Source organism: Puma concolor, chromosome A3 (genome assembly GCF_028749965.1).
Source record: "Puma concolor isolate L17-30 chromosome A3, mPumCon1.1.hap2, whole genome shotgun sequence".
In the NCBI taxonomy this organism is placed as follows: domain Eukaryota; kingdom Metazoa; phylum Chordata; class Mammalia; order Carnivora; family Felidae; genus Puma; species Puma concolor.
In genome coordinates, this window is record NC_141669.1 from 15587412 (window position 1) to 15608671 (window position 21260).

General features: G+C 37.4%; 2 protein-coding genes and 1 long non-coding RNA gene across 6 annotated transcripts in view; 1 reads left to right on the forward strand and 2 right to left on the reverse strand.

Annotated features, from left to right (window-relative positions):
- Nucleotides 1-1325: 1325 nt before the first annotated feature.
- On the reverse strand, nucleotides 1326-6508 carry TTC32 (tetratricopeptide repeat domain 32). Its single transcript, XM_025927362.2, has 3 exons — nucleotides 6242-6508; nucleotides 2638-2804; nucleotides 1326-1686 (listed from the first exon to the last, which is right to left on the reverse strand). The coding sequence occupies exons 1-3, from the start codon at nucleotides 6391-6393 to the stop codon at nucleotides 1547-1549; spliced, it is 459 nt and encodes a 152-aa protein (XP_025783147.1). The 5' UTR covers nucleotides 6394-6508; the 3' UTR covers nucleotides 1326-1546.
- Nucleotides 2911-5822, forward strand: LOC147582272 (uncharacterized). Its single transcript, XR_015248912.1, has 3 exons — nucleotides 2911-3020; nucleotides 3126-4847; nucleotides 5064-5822. It is a non-coding gene; the product is annotated as an uncharacterized LOC147582272 (long non-coding RNA).
- A 4013-nt stretch (nucleotides 6509-10521) lies between the features above and the next one.
- Nucleotides 10522-21260, reverse strand: part of WDR35 (WD repeat domain 35) — a 61038-nt gene continuing 50299 nt past the window's right edge. For 3 of the 4 annotated variants that reach the window (XM_025927129.2, XM_025927128.2, XM_086700078.1), the window contains 8 exons: nucleotides 20608-20754; nucleotides 19601-19733; nucleotides 16985-17095; nucleotides 15861-16025; nucleotides 14615-14755; nucleotides 13800-13956; nucleotides 11718-11958; nucleotides 10522-11417 (listed from right to left, as the gene is read on the reverse strand). In XM_025927129.2, the coding sequence (XP_025782914.1) occupies nucleotides 11267-11417; nucleotides 11718-11958; nucleotides 13800-13956; nucleotides 14615-14755; nucleotides 15861-16025; nucleotides 16985-17095; nucleotides 19601-19733; nucleotides 20608-20754 (1246 nt within the window). In that variant the 3' untranslated portion in view covers nucleotides 10522-11266. Of the gene's footprint in view, nucleotides 11418-11717; nucleotides 11959-13799; nucleotides 13957-14614; nucleotides 14756-15860; nucleotides 16026-16984; nucleotides 17096-19600; nucleotides 19734-20607; nucleotides 20755-21260 lie in introns of those variants that run through there. The other variant, XM_086700080.1, reaches the window with a different exon arrangement.

Here is a 21260-nt window from a genome sequence, read left to right on the forward strand (position 1 = left end):
AAGTGCTTTTCTCAGTTCCTCACCTCTCTATCCACTCCCTTCCAATTCCTAATTCATTACACAGAGTCTGAAGAGTACTTGGCTTGTAGTGAGTAGTCAATAAATGTTGATGACGATAACTCCTGTCATTATCCAGAGACAGAAGACTTACGTATTTAAATATCAACCTATCTTATCAGTGATTTCTGGAGAAAATCTAGACTGGTTTCAAATTGTTCGCATGTAGAACATGTTTGGTTTTAAGTCCCAATGTGGCATCTCTTTAGCTTAGCTGTATAAAAAAGCTTTGCTCGTAGGGGCGCCTGGGTGGCGCAGTCGGTTAAGCGTCCGACTTCAGCCAAGTCACGATCTCGCGGTCCGTGAGTTCGAGCCCCGCGTCGGGCTCTGGGCTGATGGCTCGGAGCCTGGAGCCTGTTTCCGATTCTGTGTCTCCCTCTCTCTCTGCCCCTCCCCCGTTCATGCTCTGTCTCTCTCTGTCCCAAAAATAAATAAACGTTGAAAAAAAAAAAATTAAAAAAAAAAAAAAAAAAAAAGCTTTGCTCGCCAGGTGAATGCCACGGGGAAAAAATGGCAGGGAACTATTCTAGATTAGAAGAACTCAAAGAGATACAACAACAAAAGGCAACGTAACTTGATTCATTCCAGGTCCAGAAATAAAAAGCTACGTGAGAGGGGTGCCTGGGTGGCTCAGTCGGTTGAGCGTCCGACTTCGGCTCAGGTCACGATCTCACGGTCCGTGAGTTCGAGCCCCGCGTCGGGCTCTGGGCTGATGGCTCAGAGCCTGGAGCCTGCTTCCGATTCTGTGTCTCCCTCTCTCTCTGACCCTCCCCCGTTCATGCTCTGTCTCTGTCTCAAAAATAAATAAACGTTAAAAAAAAAAATTAAAAAAAAAAAAAAAAAAAAAGCTACGTGAGACACGGTGGAAGCAATCAGGTAAATTCGAACATGGGCTGGGTATGGACGATATTATAGAATTATTAATTTTATGAGGTACTATAATGGTATTGCAGCTGCAGTGGAGGATGTCTCGATTCTTAGAAGCTGCAGACTGAAACATTTAGGGGTAAAGTATTGGGATATCTGCAACTTCTTTTCAAATGGTTCAGCAAAATTTATATGTTTAAATACAGAGAGAAAGCAAATGTGGTCCAATGGTAACAACAAGTGAAGAGTTTATAGATGTTCGTTGTATTGTACTTCAACTTTTCTGTAGATGCCAAATTTTTTAAATACAAAGTTGAGAATAGAAAACAACAAAAAATATAGTTTTACTGAAGAAAATGCCACACTCTTCTTTAAATATTTTACTGTAATAACACACTATACCTTGGTATTATTTATTTACACTTTATAAAAAGCAACTTATTCAACATAGTTACTCAATCTGAAATTAACTACTTTAAATACATCACTTAACTTTCGGTGCTAATAATGAATCTCTACCTTAAATATAAATCGAAATAGCTCAACACCTAACTTGACATTACAAGCAACGAGATGCCAGGTATAAGGATCATGAGTTAATATTTCAATTATGCTAAAACTTTCAATAATTTTTTTCATTAATTCTTCTTTGTTTTTCTTCTTTGTCTAGAATAGTCTGTTTTAAGCTCAAGGTAGCATCTTGGAATCCAGGATTTAAGTCTAATACCTTCTTGAAATCTTCCAAAGCATCATCAAAGTATCCTGTACCAGAACGCAAAAAATGAAAAAGAGTAATAAAACTGAGTATTTCTATACATTATTCATAGCAGAGTTCAGAGAACACACACTTTGGCTTTTATATTTACGAGCTTTCAACCACTCCTAGTAAAGGATTGTTTTTCTCTTAGTAATGACATACACATGTGTATATCAAAGTAATTTTGCATGCCCTTATGCCATCATTAAAATTAAAATTTTAAATTCAATTTAAATCAACACTTAAAATTAGCTCTGGGTTTATTTATTTATAGCATAAATCATCATAAAATCTCAACAAAATCCTAACACCGATTTTACACAATGACAGTAAAATTAAAAACAGGAAATTCGTATTCTTTTTAACACTTTAAAAGAGAAACAGTACCTACAGTCCCATTAATGCAAGGATCTAAAACCCTTTCACTTTATATTGTCTCAGGTGCCTTTAAAGACTTTAACTCAGAGGCTCAGTCGATTGAGTGTCACCTCAGATCATGATCTCACAGTTCACCAGTTCGAGCCCCACATCGGGCTCTGCTGTCCGTGGCGCACAGCCTGCTTTGGATCCTCTGTCCCCTCCTCTCTGCCCCTGCGTCACTTGCACTCTCTCTCTCTCTCTCAAAAATAAATAAACATTAAAAAAAAAATAGATTTTAACTCAGACAAGTTTCCCAGGTGGCCGTCAGCACTGCCCTCAAGTAGCAGTTGGGAAGGCACAGGCGCCCAGTGACAGGCTCACCCTCACCGGCCTAGGTCCAATCCCCACCCCAGGGCTCCACTGCGGTCTGTAAAGCCCACCAAAAGCCCAGAATAAAAGCTTTCTTTGTTCCAGGCCCTAAGCCTCAATTTTAACATAAATTGGAGACTTGGTGTTTACTACATTAGTTTCACAACATCTGAGAGCTCTGAACTCACAGAATACAGTCAAAGACAAAAGGGGGAAAAAATTCTTACCCAGCCTATACAATATCAACCCTCTGTTGTAATACGGAACTTCGAACGTGGGCTGGACTCGTATGGCAGATGTGTAGTCATCCATGGCTTCATAAAAATCAACCCTCAAGTACTTGATTTGCCCCCTGTTGTTATACGCAGTAGCCAAGTCCTCGGGGCTGCATTTGCTTTAAACAAAAAGTTCGCATTAAAAACGTGTGTTACCAAATGCCTCCCGCTTCCACTTTCACTCTCTTTTGGGTATTGTCAAACTTCATCGCCTATAACATGCAGTATCTAAACTGGAACACCACGCTGAAGAAAGGAAATGCGAAGAAATAAAGCAGTGGAATCAGTTTTTGTTTAATCCCGTTATCTACGTTGTAGGGAGGTAGCGCTACCCGGTCAGTCTGAAAAAACACATTAATTTCATAGTATGTTCAGAGACCCTGTTCACTGACTACTTGTTTTGCAGAATGTAATATTAAAATCGTTGTTCATTTTCTCAGCACATACCAGCAGGGCAAAGACGACATGCTGAGCAAGGAGGAAAAGCCAGCCTAAAGTTCCAGTCTGCAACAGACATACGGCAGATTGAATCATCAGTGTTACTCTCAAATTTTTAAGTGATCCCCCCAAAAATGAGATTTCTAATCATTTTTCACCAATAAAGAAATACACGTTGACCCTGACCGGAGATTCAGTATGCTGTCCCCCAGGGAGGGCTTCTCAGGACAAAGCTGCCTTCCCTCCCATCTTAGGTGGGATCGCCCCCAAAGCCACACGGGCCTTCTGCTAGGAGGGCGTCAGCCCCCAGAGCTCTGGGGGTCCTGTGTGCAGAATCGGCTCTGCTTCTGAAGCCTCCAGAGGCTGCCCAAGGGGCTCTGAGTGAGCAGACTTTCTTTAAGGGCTTAGCCGAGGCAGCCAGACCAGCCACCAACTCAGCGGGTCACCCCTCCCCTGCCAGAGGAGTCACTTGCACAGAGAACATTAATGGACGCTGCTCCGTGTCCGAGACAATTCTGTTTTCCTTTCTTTTTTTCCAAGGGAATTCTCAAATTTGAGCCAAATAGAAAAGGCACAGGGTACACTCAGCTCTCATTTCCTTGTGATGCCCCACGGTGCAAAGTACAGTCCTCAGAAAACACTGTGACTGCAGTCAGTGATATTAAAAGTGACATTCTCTTAATATCGAGATCCTTGAGATCTGACAGGCATGCAACCACGGCTTCCACCAGAGGTCCTCACGGGGGTCTCCTTCAAAGTCTAAATTCACTAACTATGGACAGAAACACTGCAACATGAGAAAACTTCTGTTTCCGTGAACTATGACAGAGACTGAGTGTGAGAATACTCTGGATGCCACCAGCACCATCGCTGAAACCTGGGGAACAGGAGGGCACGCTCCCTACAACTATCTCTGTTACGATACTCAGTGAACTGCCGCCCAGTAAAGGGTTTCTTTTTAAAAATGCAGCCTCAGGACTCCAGGAAGGTTTTAGTCATTCCATTTTTAAGCTTTAAAACTTTGTTACAAATTTCTTATATTCAGAGGTCCGTAAAATGTTTGGTTCAGAATTAGATCTCATTACAACAAATTCCAAAAATGTACTTTTCATGTGGAAATTGCTTCATATTTTAAACACACGGGCTAACAGTTAAAGCCGAAATTTATTTTCACAATATTGAGATTTTAGTAATGATAGTATTTATCATACTAGAATTTAATTACCTAACACAAATGTGGATTTTTTGCATTTGCACACTTTAGCAAAAATAAAAAAATAAATAATAATAATAATAATACATTTGGAAGTTAGGTTTATGGCTAACACTGCACTTTGGGATATGAAAACAAAATGTTGTAAACCATTCAGAGTGACAGGAATGCAAAAATTGCAAATACTTTTTCAAAATGGTTCAGTGACCTATTATTTTAAAAAATAAATTGAAGCTAAAAGATATATTTGATGGAAAAAATCTGAAATGACAGAATTCATTGTAAATTCATGAGATCCTAGAAGATTTTCAGAACTGTAAGGAAATAAGGTTCATTCAGGCACGCTGACCACCTTCTACCAAATGTTGGCAGATGTTCTGTCCTGCCCTCATTAAGACGCAGATACTACATTTGCTACAAACATAGTCAGTGCTTTTCAGGTTGGATTTGCCAAGGAGACTAGATGGCCCAATATTTCTGTTGCTGATGAGTACTTTTTGAAACCTACTAGGTAAGTCTATTCTTTGAGCTTGAAACAATGATAGAAAACTACATTTTCTATGTTTACTAATCTTTTTTTTTTTTTCCTTGGCTGGCGGGGTCGGGGGAGCTCAGGGAATGGTGCTACTGTCTTCCTGCCTGTTCAGAAATTTCTATTAACTATTACCTTGGTGTGTTATCAAAACAAGAAAGCAAATTCATTTTTTCTGGTTTCATTCCATATGAGTTTAACAACCTGGAGAAGAATCATAAGGCTCATTCAAAAAACAAACTGGCATCCTGTCAAGAAAAACCAAATCCCTGAAGGGAGAGACGAGTGATGGTGCAGAAGACACAAAACTGGCAAAAAGCTGTTCATTCCACCCGTCTGTGTTCTTTCTTTTCTCATCCTCGTCCACCCCACTCCATCAATAAGAACACAGACAAAATTTGGAATAACAACAAATGCTACACATCCAGGTATAAACCCAAAGTATTTGGGGCAAGCAGGTATTAGCAGGTGAGGATGGTAACATCACAAAAAGAAAAACATTATATGCTTTCTGACAGAAGTCCACACCACCACCTGTGACATAGTCTTGCCATAATACAGGATCTGAATTGGATCGAGCCTCGGGATTTAAATGCCAACTCACAAACAGTGCAGGAGACATCAGGGAGATGAATTCAGTAAACACTCAAAACACACAATGGCTTCCTCGACAGACTTCGAGGGAAAAAAAAGAAGAGGAGCCTTATAGATTAAGAGACCTGGTGCATCCTGACTTGAACCAAATGCTATAAAAAACAAACCAACCAAGAAATCAAACAAACAAACAACAGACGTTATTAATCAGGACACAACACTAACTGTGTATTTCACATTAAGGAATTTTGTGACAATAATGATATTATGGTTGTTTAAGAACCCTTAATATTTAGAAATGCATTTTGAAATATCGATGGATGAATGATGTGTGGATGAAATAATATTTAGGCCGAGTGATCTCCAACACCCCCCCCCCCCCCCCCGCAACACACACACACACAAGTGAAAAAGGAAACACCCTCGCTGGGATGTGGCGGTTGGAGTCGCAGTCCCACGTACTCGCGTGGCACTACCCAGTCGTGTCCAATCGCCATCACAAGGTCTCCAATATCCGCCTGTTAAAATGACAGGCGGAAAAGCGTAGCTGCCGCTCTGGGTCAGAGTGAGTAACACAGAACTCCCAGCGGCGGGGGGAGAAGGCAGCGGGTGCCCCGGGTGTCCCAGAAGAACGCGACCCTTGCTGCCCTTCTGAAAAGGCAAGCATCCGCCCCCAGCATCCTCGGTACCCCAAAGTCAGGCGGCTGAGCGCCGGGCTTTGACGACCCCTGCTTCGCACCTCCCCGAGGTGCAGCTACCCCACCTCTCGCGATAGTTACCTCCCGGGCGCAGCTCCCTCGGAGCCTGCACAGGCGCACTGGCGAATGTAAGCGGAGTACAGCGTCTCGGCTTCCGCGTATTCGCCCTTGTTGAAGTGAGCTTGGGCGAGTGCCAGCGATGCTTGGCTTGGTTGCCCTTGCTGCCCATCCATAGCGGTCTGAGGCCTAGCTTTTCGTGTAGAAAAGGAGTTGACTTCTGAACGGTTAGAGGCAGCACCACGGGGCCACTTCCGCACTCCCGGAATTTGACAGCAAAACCTTGGCGCTCGCAAAGGGGGAAGTTTGTGCCTTTCGAGGACCCATCATCTCGCGAGATCGATGACCCGGTGATAGCGGGGAGCTCAGTCGTACCGGTAAAGTTCGGACCGACTGCGGTGAAGTGCGGTTCTGGTGTTACTGCTGGTCCTGCCTGCCTCTTTTTCTAGAAAGCAGTAGACGGATGGTTCCAAACTGGTTTCCAAATCCGTAGACTTATGTTGCGAGGAGCTTGTCCTTTGTTACAGCGAGTTATGGGGGGAGAGAGCCTCACTGTGCCGGAAGCAGAAGAAACCTTGGTTTGCTTTACGAATGGCTAATTGGCCAGCAGATTTATTGTAGCACGCCTTTGGGGTTCCAGCGACCACTCTCAGCCAAACACCCGGTAGAGGATGATCTGAATAGGCTGCGGCCATTCGGACACACTGTCGAGAAGGTGTCCGAATTCAAACTACCATTTATTAGCTCCAAGATCCTAGATTGCAAACTTCTTATATCTGTGGAATAGTGTAAGAATTCATTAAGTAATATGTTGTGCTAAAAATTTGGTCTGTTATGTTAGTTTACATTCTCTGGCTGTTGATGCCAAAGGGAAACCCAGATTGTAATTGATTAAGTACAGTAAATGTTTAGTTCAAGTAAGAATTATGTAAAGTGAACACTCCAGAGAGGAGACTAAGAAAACAGTTCCATTTATAATGGCATCAAAAATGGATAAAATATTTAGGAATTAACCAAGAAGTGAAAGACTTGTCCAATGTAAACTATAAAACACTGCTGAAAGAAATTTCACATAAATAAATGGAAGGACATCCCATGTTCAAGTTAAAAGGACCTACAGATACAATGGAATCCATTTCAAAATGCCGATGATACTTTTGTAGAAATAGAAAAAATCCATCCTAAGATTAATAACGAGATTTCAAGGGATCCCAAATAGCCAAAAACAATCTTGAAAATAACAAAGTCGGAGTACTCACATCCTGTTTTCAAAACTCAGCTACAAAGTTATAGTAATCAAAACACTGTGGTATTAGCATAAAGACAGCCTTTTCAATAAATGTTGCTGAAAAAACTGGATATCCACATGCAAAAGAATGAAGTTGGACTGAAACGCCATATAAAAAAATTAACTCCAAATGGATTAAAAACCTAAACGTAAGAGCTAAAATATAAAATGTTTAGAAGAAAATATAAAGCAAAAGCTTTGTGACACTGGATTTGGCAACTTCTTGGATGTGACCCCAAAGACAAAACATAAATTGGACTTAATGAAAATTTAAAACTTTTGTGCATTAAAAGACTATACAGAGTAAAAAAAACCCAGAGAATGGGAGAAAATATCTGCAAATCATGTTCTGTGAGAGATGCTGGGCTGATGTGTCCATCTACTGATAGGACACACAAGATTCTGAGTTGGTGTCTCTGTCACACTTGAGAAGCTCTGGTCTACATGACACTGGAGGGCCTGCCCTGTAATTTCATTGCTGGCGCTAGGCTCAGTTGCTGTCCCTCTCTGACGCTCAAGTCCGTCTTCCACAGAGTCCACCTGCATGTGGTGCTTTGCTTGTGGGGTGGCATCAACGAGCCTCCTCACCCAGAAATACAACTGCAACATGATAATCTGCTGAATGTGTTATGTTCCCCTGCAACTTCATACTGTCAACTGTTGAAAAAAGTATGGCCACACCAACAACCCAAGCCCTGAGAAGAAAAGTCAAATAAGGTCCCTCAATGGGCTCCTCCTTCCCCTACAGGGCAGCCTCTTGCCTGACCCTATGATCCTGGGGCCTCAGTAAAGCTTCACTTTCATTGACTGGACCAGTTAAAAATATATATACACACACACAAATACATATGTATACATGCATACACACATACACATACATATTTCCCCCCCAAAATATATAGAGAACTTTGGAAACTCAACTCTTCCCAAATGAGTGTATTATTTTGCATTTGCACCAGCAATATATAGGGGTTTCAGTTGTTCCATATCCTGACCAATACTTGGCAGTTTTAATTTTGGCTATTATGGTATCTGTGAGAGGTATCTCATTTTTCTCTAAATTTTACTTACTAGAAATACAAGCTATGCCAAATAATTAGTAGTTACATAAAATATTAACTCCAAGCCTCTTAATGGCTACTTTTTCTCTTAATTTTAGAGAAATTTCTTAAGAACAAGTAGTTCTTATTATGAAGAAAACTTACAATACAGTGATTTCTTCAGTTTCCCCGTTTTTTCTTCTAAATTCAACTAAAATATAAATTAATGCCTCTAATTTTAAAGAGGTTATTAAGACCATTTTCATTTCCCATCTCTCATAAATACCCTTTATGTATTTTTGTAGTTTTCTACCAGGGATATATGTTACTTTTCTAAAAATATGTTTATTTTTTTAAAAAAAGCATTAATTTATTTTTAAAAATGAATTAATCCTAAGAATAGACAGTAGGGGGCAACATAATATTGTCATTTTCATTTTAGAAACTCAGTAGCAATATCTTAGAGCTATAAAATTATCAAATAAGTACTTCTGATTTTCTCTTAAAAATCTGGTAAAAATTTCCCCCATTTCTAAATGAGAACTCTATATGACCTCTAGAGTAATTCACTGCAACCTCCAATCATCGGACATTTGCCTAGTACCTGTCAAAGTTGTTTTTTCTGTTTGGTAGTAAAAATGATATTCTACATCTATTGTACCTCCTGTCCCTTTCTCCTCTTATCCACTCTGGAGCCCAACACCCTCCTAAACAACCCCCACTGAAAAATTTAAATCAAAACAAAACAAATACCACGTTACCCTTAAGTTATACATAGAGGAAACTAGGAATAAATACAAGTCAATATTTAGTCTTTCCTTTTTTTTTTTTAATGCCATGTAAAACCTAAAATCTCAGCTCTTGGAATACAAAAAGATCATTTCAAAGTGTATTTAGCAAAAAAAACAAAAACAAAAAAACAAAAAAAGTGTGTAATAAAATTAGCATTTGTGGCATGATAGCAGGTCAACAATCTTTGTTGCTTGTTAAGCACATTGCTTATCACCATAAATTTTATCAGTTGGTCCCATCATCTCAATACTTTGGCCTACCAAAGTATTTTCAAACTTTGAAATGTAATACAATTATACTTTGAAACCTCACATAATTCAGGCCAAGTTTTATGATAAAAAACAACAGCATTAATTAAATGGAGTCAGTACATGCTTATTACAGGAAGAGAAACAATATAACTGCTTCATTATACTGTTTTCATTATATGCTTCATTCTGTCCAACTTCTCTCCAAGTACTTGTTACATATAGACAATTTTGCTTCTCTTTGCTCCTTTCATCAGGGGAGAGTTTTTTGGTGTTGTTATTCTGAAATTTCCTTCATGCTGAATAAACCAAATTAAGTCAGTTCATACTGTGGGTCTTTAGTCTCTAGTACTATTTTTATCCAAAACAAAGGTCCTTAAGACATTATGGAAGATCACTAAAACTTTCCGAGATATAAATCCCAAACAGGCATAAGATTTTACAATAGTAGAAAAGATATGTCTCTCTCTCTATATATATGTATGTGTTTACACATGTATGTATATATGTATGTATACACATGTAGACATATGTGATAACTAGGTCTACAAGGTATAATGGTTGTTTTCAGACATTGTGGTAACTAACCTAAGTATTATAGCTGCAATAGTAGCGTGGCATATTTCTCTTTATTTATTGCCTCTACTAAACATGAGCCAAACTTGAGCAAATAACTGTGATGAAACAGTGCTAGAGTCTGGCCTGCAGCCACAAAATGAAAGGACATAAATTCATGAGAAAGAAGTGGAGAACACTTCTAGCTATATAAAACAGGTAAGCAATTACCCATTGTAATGCTTGCAAGTTTTTCTTTTTAAATTAATGATAAAACAGACACATTATTAAGAAAGGATCATTGCCCACAGCCCCAGAGCTGTTTAAATGAAGGGCCCTGCTTGGAGACAATGTTTCAAATAAAACTATAACTATAAAATGGATGTTTTTGTATAAATTTATATCATTATAAATACAGCCAATTTTTCTGCACAATATAAAGAGTAATGCCAAATGCCATCTTTCAGATGAGGCTAAAAGGGTAGATAAAAAAGGAAAAACTATATAAAAAAATAAGGCTATTAGAAACAATTCAAATTATAAAAAATATCTTTAAGTGTCTTCTCATTTCTGAAAATAAAATACAGAAGACATTCAATACTTATTTAATTAAATACAGCTAGCAATAGAGCTAATTTTAGTATCACAATTGTTTAACATTCTTCTAATACAGGTTATGTCAACTCCCTAAATTCAACTTTGCCCCACTCCCATGCTTCCCCCACCTGCCCCCTGCCAAGGTTTCTTAATGAATTAGTAACCTTGAAACTGTGAGAAAAATTTCTTATTTGGAATTTTTTCATAGTATTATGTAACCATAATTTATAGACAGATAGATATAGGCAGGTAGGAAATAAGGCTGATTTCCATACATTTTATATGAAAATCAGCATGATTATTTCATAGTTGTATTTTTACACAAAATTGTATGTATACATAATACATATATGTATATATAATATAGATGTTATACACATAATTTGTAACTTTGTGTAAATATACAACTATGAAATAATGGTGCTGATTTTTATATAAAATGTATGAAAGTCAGTTTTATTATATATCCAGTTAGAGCTATGTATACATGCTACATGTATGTTACAGTTAGATACAATCTGTCATTTCTTCATCCCACTGAACTATGGCATAAGGGACAGAAGTTGTAGTTACTGATTTCCTGAGCCAGAACACAGTGCTTGCACACATTGCACACCCAGAACTGATATTCTGTGATTGGGCTTCCCGTGGCAACACATGTTGGCAATTTCCCTTCCCCTCTGTAAAAACAAGAGGAAAAACAATTAATTATACTTTAAAACTTCTAATTACTTAAACTACTTATCACAATTAAAAAATTAAGGAATGAAAAACATCTCAAGGCAACTTTCGATTAAAAACTTTTCTTAAATAAGAAAATAAAGCATTAATATACTCACAAGACTAAATAAAATAGGTTGTAATATTAAGGTAAATTACTTCAAAATTTAGTGCTTAAATTATTATATCACACTACTACACTTATAGAAATCTCAGCTTCTAATAGGGTGTATAACATATCCTAATGACAATTAGCCTACCCTTCAAGAAGGCTGTCCAATTCAGATTTTCTATTATCTTTTGGAGTATGTTTGGTGAAGATTTCCAAAGCAAGATCTTCATATTGCTGTTTCTGCTCTGAACTGAGGGTCTCTAAAGATTCAAGTTTAATAAAAGCTTTTGAACAAGTACCAAAAGCTCTACCGGCACACGCACAGAGTGCTAACAGAGAGTAGATCTCGACGGCAGGGATGATGTCTTCATAGTCTCTCAGGTGAAGAGCTAGAGAAAAGAGGACAACTTAGATTTTGAAAAGAAATCATTAGTATGATCGTGCATGGAAAAGAGTCTATGTTAAGCTGCTTTAGTTTAACCTACATGAACTCTTACAAACTTAAAATAACGGTGGGAGATCGAAGCACTGGTAGAAGGAAGCAGGTTACGTGAGTTCCCAGCTCTATAACGCTAGCTAACAGCTCAGGTCCTACAAAACAACCACCATCAAATGATGTGCACGCTCTGCCATTCAGAAACACACACAAAGACAAAATAAAAATAAAAATTGGTATCAAAACCCACATCTTTTTTTCATGTTAATATATTAGAAATTTCTGTGGCATTCCAGAAAAAAGTAAATTAATATTATACTGTTAGTCATAATACTCAAAATAACATCAGGTTTCTTTTTGATAAAAAAGCAAAGCAGGACGAAATCATGTTTTTTCTTTGCATCTCTTTGAAGAGATTTTTTTGTCTTACTGAATGAAACAGAACTTTGAGAAAAGAGAAGTGACAATGTGCCTCTTAAGTTGTCAGTTCAGACATTTATTTTGATAGCTGCCATATCTTATTTTTACTTTTTCTATACTAGAGATATAATCTTTCTTTAAAATGTACTGTAGGGGCGCCTGGGTGGCGCAGTCGGTTAAGCGTCTGACTTCAGCCGGGTCACGATCTCGCGGTCCGTGAGTTCCAGCCCCGCGTCAGGCTCTGGGCTGATGGCTCAGAGCCTGGAGCCTGTTTCTGATTCTGTGTCTCCCTCTCTCTCTGCCCCTCCCCCGTTCATGCTCTGTCTCTCTCTGTCCCAAAAATAAATAAACGTTGAAAAAAAAATTTTTAAAAAATAAATAAATAAATAAAATAAAATAAAATGTACTGTAGAATTAATAGATTGTATATTGGATTTCTTCACCCAGTAGATGAAAACTCTCAAGTTAAAATTCTAATTTATCTTTCATGTTTAGAAACTGTGTATAAGTTATATGAAATAGAACTATCTTAAACCTAACTGCATAATTTATACCACATATTAATCAGTTAAAATTAAATAAAGATCAGTTGTAAACATGTAAAAATAAAAATAATTCTTACGTATAACAACCAATTAGAAAAAAAACTGTTACAGTCCCCTTGCTAATACAAGTGATAACATGGATCTATGTTTACCAACATGGAAACATGACTGCAATATACAACGGAGGGCATAAAGCAAGCAAGCCCCTGAACAACATATATTGTATGATATTAGCTTAAGGAAAACTGTCCACAATTTTATAGGCATGGAGAAATGTCTAAAATGAAGTTCGCCCAAATGTCAGTAATCATTACTTCTGAGTTATAAGATTATTTTACAAGTTATTAGATTATTTTATTTTTTTCTGTTTTGACTATAATCATTACAGAAGTGACATTTTATTTTTTACAGTGTCATTTTAACAAAAAAACAAGTTAAATACTATAGAAATCTATTAATATGGAAATATTTTACAACATATTATGTTTTTTAAAAAGGACATATGTTATCCTCCTGATATTATAAAAAACACAAACTTTTTTATATATTCAAAACTTTAACTTTTAATGAAAAGAATAGTGAATGCTATAGACATTCTTTTTGCTTATCTCAAACCTCTGACTTTAATGTGAACCGTATGTATTTAAAAAAATCAAAAGAACTTCAAAACAAAGGAGAATGTGCAAAATAGACTATAGACAGCAAATCTCAAACATGAAAATAAACGCATGAATAAAAGTGTTACTGAAGTTAATATATGGGCAATCTGAAGGAGCTGGCTCTTCACATTCAAGTTAAACACATTGTACCCGTTGGGTCAAAGGCCCACCTGTCTTCAATGCAGTGTCAACATATCCCTCATAGAGCTGCCTCTGGGCAAGTGTGAAGAAGTGGTAAGCCTCAGCCCCTCTCCAAGCATTATCTGTGAAGCGACTAGTTGTAGACAGAACTTCCTCTTCCAGCAAACCAGCCAAAGCAGATGTGGCCTATGAGTCAAGCAGAGCCACGTTTTCTGTCAGTGCAACTATGAGTCACCCTAACGAAGACAACTTCTGAGACGGTTTATACATTAAACTAAGGAAAGTAGATTTTATCATTACAAAACTGTCATTACAGACTTCATTTCTCCATTAGAATTCGTATTTTGTTAAGCTGCTGTAATCAAAATTTTCTTTCAGCTTTATTAAACTATAATTGACCAATAAAACTGCAAATTATTTCAAGTGCACCTTGATGTGATCTGACAAACATACACGCTGTGAAACAATTCTCCCCATGGTGTGGTCAAATTTTTTAATAGAACTCATTATAAACTTTAAGTTAGTAAGAGATTCATTTACACATAAAGTAATATACATATTCTAGCAAGGTTTTTAAAACTCACTGGTTAGAAAGGGTTTACCAAGTAAAAAAAATTAAAGCAAAGTCTACAAATTAGTCTTGCAGGAAAAGTTTCCAATATTCCTCAGCAGAAATTTCTAAATTTGAGTACTAATTCCAAGTCAGTCACTCCTTTTCCTCATATCATTTAAGAAAATAAATGCAGACAAACAAATTAAATGGCCTGTCCCTAAAGAGAAGTTTGGTAGTCTTTTTTCCTTAAACACCTCAGATGACTTCATGTTCTGTAATGTTCCACCTTACCTCTGAGCTCTTTCCTTTCACTTTTCCTCTTTGGGCATTTCTCACTTGCTCATGGTACTGCTCAATAAGCAAAGCGGACAGTACGTACAGCTTCTTGACACGTAAAGGTTTGGTTCTTTTCTTTGCCTCTTCATCTGCAATCTTTAAACATTTAAAGAACTTGGGGAAGATATTTCTTAATCTTTATTTGTACACATACAATCATCTCTAAAATTTGATTCTTTAATAAAAAGAAAAAACCAGTAGGATGGAACATAAATACCACCCATTTATGATAAATATTTTTAAGCCCATTTCCTTTTCCTTAGCTTATAAGTACTCAGTTCTTTCCTTGGCATTAGCCCTTGGAGTTACAACTCATAACAAATGCTCTTAAATAAGTAAGTCAAAATGCAGAAAGTTTTCGTGGAAGAGGTAGCATTTTCCATAAGGAGATTTTAAAAACAGTGTTCCAAGTTACTGAGATAAGAGGACTTTAACAGGGTACAGACTTCAGAAAGAAGGATTTATCTAAATGATTGAGGGGGATATTCCCTTTTTTATTAAATCAACGGGAAAAAAATAGAACAGAATATAAAATGTATATACATTAATACTGTATTAGTCCTTTTCCTTCCAAATGCATATTATGAAACAGTAATGTATTTAAAATGTGTACATTTATTTTTTTAAGTTTTTTAATTCATTTTGAGAGAGAAGGAGAGAGAACTCGCGTGCACACATGCATATGTGAGGGAGGGGCAGAGAGAGAGAGCTAGGGAGACAGAATCCTAAGCAGGCTCTGCTCTGTCAGCGCAAGAGCTCCACGTGGGGCCTGAACTCACGAAACACAAGATCATGACCTGAACCAAAACCAAGAGTCAGACACTTAACTAAGCCACCCAGATGCCCCTTAAAATGTGTACATTTAAAAGGACAAAATTCTATTATCAACAGGATTTAATTCCCATTATTAAGGGAATTTGTATTTTATGGTCCCTGAAAATTCTATAACTCTTTGTTAACTTCAGTATTAAGTAAATATTCAATTGTTTAGGGATCAGTAAGGTGCTAACACTAATGAATAGCTTTTTTAGTAAAAGGTAATAATACTAAGATAATGCATAGTTATAGCAGTAATAAAACAAGAGGGCTTTTGCTATAGCAAGTACTTGTTCTCAAAGAAAATGGAAAATGTGTTCTTCAGTACATAAGAAAACATTGGTAACTAGAACATAGCAAATACTCACCAAGATTATTGTATTACCTTAAACATCAGTTTAGCAGCATCATAAAAGTAATTGGCTTTCCGATAGAGTTCTATGGCATCAAGAGTTTTATTCTTTTCCAATAAATGAGATGCATACCTCGCTAACAGGGATCCAATTTCTTTCATACTGTGATTTTTAGCCAACTCAACAGCTTTGTTCCACTGAGGGGGAAAAATATGCCGTTCAGCTACTGAAGCATTTATAGTCATACATGTCATAAAATTCACACAATAAAGATTTAAGTTTATAGTAATAAATAACACTATATTAAAATTAAAAACCAGTATATATTTTTTTTTAATACAGTAACTTTAATTAAGAGTCTCATGCTCTACCGACTGAGCCTGCCAGGCAGTTTACAGTAACTTTAATTAAAATCAGAGCAATTATAAGTTCTATAAGTCAAACATGTCAAAATGATTAAATGGCCCAAGACTGTGATTTGCTTAAGAAGGACATCAGAAAAGGAAAGCTTCAAAGTTTATAATTACAATATTATAATTCAATTTTGCGCCAGCTAGACGTGAGGAAAAGCTATACTTGCTTATAGTAGAACAAAATATGCCATTTCGGTTAAGAAAATGTCCTATCAGATTTAACATTTAAAAGTTATTTTTAAAAACCAAATGGAGCTTTATAAAATACTTCAAGAAAACACTTAAAGGAATATACTGATATTTAACAATTTCCACAATTCTGCACTTTAATTTTAGTTAAATTCCAGCTCCCAAGAATATCAAATATATGTTTTCTCTAAAGAGACAGGAAAATAGATTGCCAAAATAAATACTGATAAGGTAACTCAATTCCTTCCTCTTGCAATGACCATTAACTAGTCCTTCTTTGGAAACAAAACCCTAATAAAATGCAGAAAATTATGAAATTACTTCCAGACAACAAGTTGCCTGACTAAAAAGCACAGGGTTTGTCCCCATATTGACTTAGTTACGAGTGGGTCACCCTTAACGGTAGCACTTCAAGAGGTAAATGCAAACTCCAGTATTTTCTAGGTCCTCAACAAAGTAAGAAAGCATCTAGCTCCTTTCACAAAATCCACCTCAACCCTACAGTGGCAACAGTCTAAAAGGATGACTAGGGACCTTAATTTTCAGTTCCTTACTTGGTTGAGATGTACACAGGTATCTACTGCTGCCTTTGGCTGATTACATTTCAAAAATGCGGTCACTGCTTGTTCACACATTCCAACCCTCACAAACATTTGTGCTATTTCCTGTAAGGACAGAACAATATTATCAGATCGCACAGACCAAGGAAATCACTTATAGTTTAATTTACAAAACTCCATAGGGACATACAAATATTAAATTTATGGGTGGTTACAGTAATTTTTCGTTGCAACATATGCAGGGGCAGAGGCTACAAACCAGAAAGGAAGCTAAGGCATCACTGTCTACGAAACCGGTGCTTCACTGGCTCCGGCTGCAGATCTACTTTTTAACCAGGTCCGGAACGTCCTGCACTCTGCTCCTCTAGTAGCTAGGGCACAGAAACGTCAAGCTGGGGAACAAACCCCATACTGGTGTGTGAAAAAAACATTTAAGGCAACTGATGGTATAACAATGGTAATGTTAGAGGCTTAAGGAAAATCTCACATTCACAGAGCTCTCTAATACCTCTCTGAAGAAATGCCCCAGATAGGCCATTCATTAATTCAGGAAGCCAGATCCCAAACAGAGCTCCCTCCAAGGGTGGTGGGAAGGAAGGAGAACCACAACACAAACCCACCATACCCATACTGGCTCACTCTCCATTTTCAGAAAATCAATTTTTTTTTTCCTTCTGAATATCTAATTGGCAAGAGTTTTCCTCTCCCTACCCTTACTTCTTTTTTTTTTTAATTTTTTAAACATTTATTTATTTTTTGAGAGAGAGAGAGAGAAAGAGCACAAGCAGGGGAGGGATAGAGAGAGAGAGAGACACACAGAATTGGAAGCAGGCTCCAGGCTCTGAGCTGTCAGCACAGAGCCTGTGATCAGGTCATAATCTCACAGTTTGTGGGTTCAAGCCCCACGTCGGGCTCTGTGCTGACAGCTCAGAGCCTGAAGCCTGCTTCTGATTCTGTGTCTCCCCCTCTCTTTCTGCCCCTCCTCTGTTTGTGCTGTCTCTCTCTCTCTCTCTCTCTCTCTCTCTCAAAATAAATAAACATTAAAAAAAATAATAAAATATTTTGGGAAAATCATAAAAGTATGTTTTAGATCCAACTATCTTTTTAAAAGTAATGTTTAGGGGCACCTAGATGGCTCAGTGAGTGTCTAACTTTGGCTCAGGTTATGATCTCATAGTTCATGGGTTTGAGCCCAATATCAGGCTCTCTGATCTCCACACAGAGCCTGCTTTGGATCCTCTGTACCCCCCTCCTCTCTGCCCCTCCCCATTCACATTCTCTCTCTCTCTCTCTCTCAAATAAAACTAAGCATTTAATTAATTAATTAAAGTAATGTTTATATTTTCTGGTTACAAAGTAATAGACTGTAATGGTAAATAAAAATTAGAAAGCACAAAAGTTACTTACAATCTTACTACCCATAGGAAATCTCTCTCAATAGTCTGATGTCATTTCCTAACATCTGTGTCTTAGGAATCTATATGTATGTGTGAGTTGGTGTATGTATTGTGTTCATACTATATATAGTTCCGTTCTCTGTATTTTTCAATTAAACATTATGTAAATTTTACCATATTAAAAACTCCTTCAAAAACTTGATTTAAAATTTGCAATACTAAAAAAACATTTGCACTACTAAAATGTTTTAAGCATTTTAATTATTTAATTATTACTATAGCTATAATAACTTAATATTTACTCAGTAATAATACCATTCTGGATATCCTACAGCAATACTCTTTTCTGCATCATCAGACACACCTAACAGATGACATTAATGCAGGACACACTGTCCCGATCTCCAAGGTTGTAACTAATTTCAGTTTCTTTCCTACTCAAGAAAACACAGGACTGAGAATAAAGTACATGAAAATGCCATTATTACAGGGATAATGGCTCTAATTCACAAGAGACAAAACTGAATTATCAGAATTCTATCATCTACTAATTAACAAACAAAAATTTTGTGGTAGAACTCACAACCGATACATGTCCCGACCCTGCAGTTGAGAGATGCTAACTCTACAGGTACTATACAGCTCAATGATTTACATTTTACATAAAACAAATAAAATATAAACTCACTAACGTCATTCAAGAATTAAGAGGCTTAAAAAGGACATTCAAAACAAATTTCCAGAGAACTCTGTTTTTTTCTTTTTTAACACTAAATACTTTGTTAACATAACCTAATAAAAGTCAAGCTATCTTTTTAAACCTTTATTACAGCAAATTTCAAACATACATACACACACACTAATCCCCAGACCCAGCTCAGATAATTTTGAAGCAAACCTCTGACAAGAGATTTTAACTGTAAATATTTCATGTGTCAGCTAACTTTTAAAAGCAATTTTATAAAACTGACAATACTATAGGAGATTGTGAACATGTTAAAGTAGTGGGAATATGACTAATTTTCCCTCTATTTTCAAGCAGTCTGTAATATTGATATATTGTTTTAACAATTAAAAGTATCATTCCACATTTAAGAAACTATGAGATTATAGATTTTAAATTTTCTTGTGGCAGAAGATATTTCCTGACTATAACACAAAACCTAACAAAAATAACCTAACAAATCTAAAAACTAAAATTTTTAATACCCACTGGAAGCAACTTGTGGTTTTCTGGAAGTGAACTGGCAAGATTCTCCAATCCCTCATAATCTTCCAACATATAATAGCATTCAGCTAAGCGTTCCTGGTTCCGGCCTTGTACATAATATTGTACAGCATTCAACCTATGGGGGAAAAAAAAAGAACAATTTCTAAAACTAATGTGAATCTCCTGATAAATAAACAGTCTCATTAAAAATGCTCATTAGAGGGGCGCCTGGGTGGCGCAGTCGGTTAAGCGTCCGACTTCAGCCAGGTCACGATCTCGCAGTCCGTGAGTTCGAGCCCCACGTCAGGCTCTGGGCTGATGGCTCGGAGCCTGGAGCCTGTTTCCGATTCTGTGTCTCCCTCTCTCTGTGCCCCTCCCCCGTTCATGCTCTGTCTCTCTCTGTCGCAAAAATAAATAAACGTTGAAAAAAAAAAAAAATTTTAAAAATGCTCATTAGAATTACTAGTATTACTCTAGTTACCATCTTCAGTTACAGCATGTCTTTGAAGTGTATAAACTGGAGGGATAAAATCTAAAGACTCTGAAGCACATTTTAGTTGCAACATTCTTTGGCTATTAAGAGAAATTGTTGTAATTGGATATACAGTTGTGCTTCCAAACACGGACATAAATAAGTATATTGATCCAAATGAAAACCTAAGAATAAAAGCCAATGACTTCTGAAAATAATCTACAAGAAAACAAGAAAACATAAAATACTTTTCCTTTTTTCAGAAATAAATCATATGTCTTTGAAATGCACACTGTGGTCTTAAACAGTAGAAACCTGCCTGAAACTAAGCACACGTTTGTGAGTTTGGAAACTCCGAAGTTTTATAACATTTATCAAGGATCTCTTGCTCCCCATTGGGAATTTAAATCTGCTTGAATTTAAGAATCCAGGGGGCCGGCCTTCAATGTCCCCAGCTTTGTGCCAATGGGAAGTACTCAGGCAGCTACCATATCAAGTGCTACATGAACAGATGAAGAGGTTCACATAGGTTGCCTACCACTTTTGCCGATCAGCGAAGTAGTCTCCGATGGCATTGTGGGCTTGTTCAAGAAGACTGTCATCTGCATCACCAGATCCAGTTTTCAAGAGCTGGAGTACTCTAAACCAATCTCCCAATTTCAGCCGGAGGCCGATAGCAAGATCTCTGTAAACAACAGCATACATTCATTCACTTGACAAATACTTGTGAAGTGCCTACCCCATGCTAGGGTCAATTCCGGGGTACTGAGAATACCCAGCAGTGAACAGACGGACAAGTTACCTCCCCAAACATTTTAGAAATTTGACCAGGAAAGAGGCAATGGGGAGAACTTGAAATCAGGAAAAGGAAATAACTTCCTGCCTTTTATTTTCCTAGCCTTCCAATTTTCCTAGCAAAACAATGATTTAAATAATAATAACTTCTTTTCATCAATTATTGAGACATGATCAGCCTTATTTAAAAATCATACATATACTGGGGCACCTGGGTGGCTCAGTCGGTTAGGCATCCGACTTCGGCTCAGGTCACGATCTTGTGGTCGCGAGTTCGAGCCCCGCGTCAGGCTCTGTGCTGACCGCTCAGAGCCTGGAGCCTGTTTCAGATTCTGTGTCTCCCTCTCTCTGACCCTCCCCCCGTTCATGCTCTGTTTCTCTCTGTCTGAAAAATAA

Coding starts and splice junctions, on each gene's coding strand:
- TTC32 (XM_025927362.2), bottom strand. CDS start 6,393: ATGGATGGGCAGCAAGGGCAACCAAGCCAAGCATCGCTGGCACTCGCC. Junction 2,805..6,241: donor GAGGGAGCTGCGCCCGGGAG/GTAACTATCGCG, acceptor TTTTGTTTAAAG/CAAATGCAGCCCCGAGGACT. Junction 1,687..2,637: donor GTTGATATTGTATAGGCTGG/GTAAGAATTTTT, acceptor GTTCTGGTACAG/GATACTTTGATGATGCTTTG.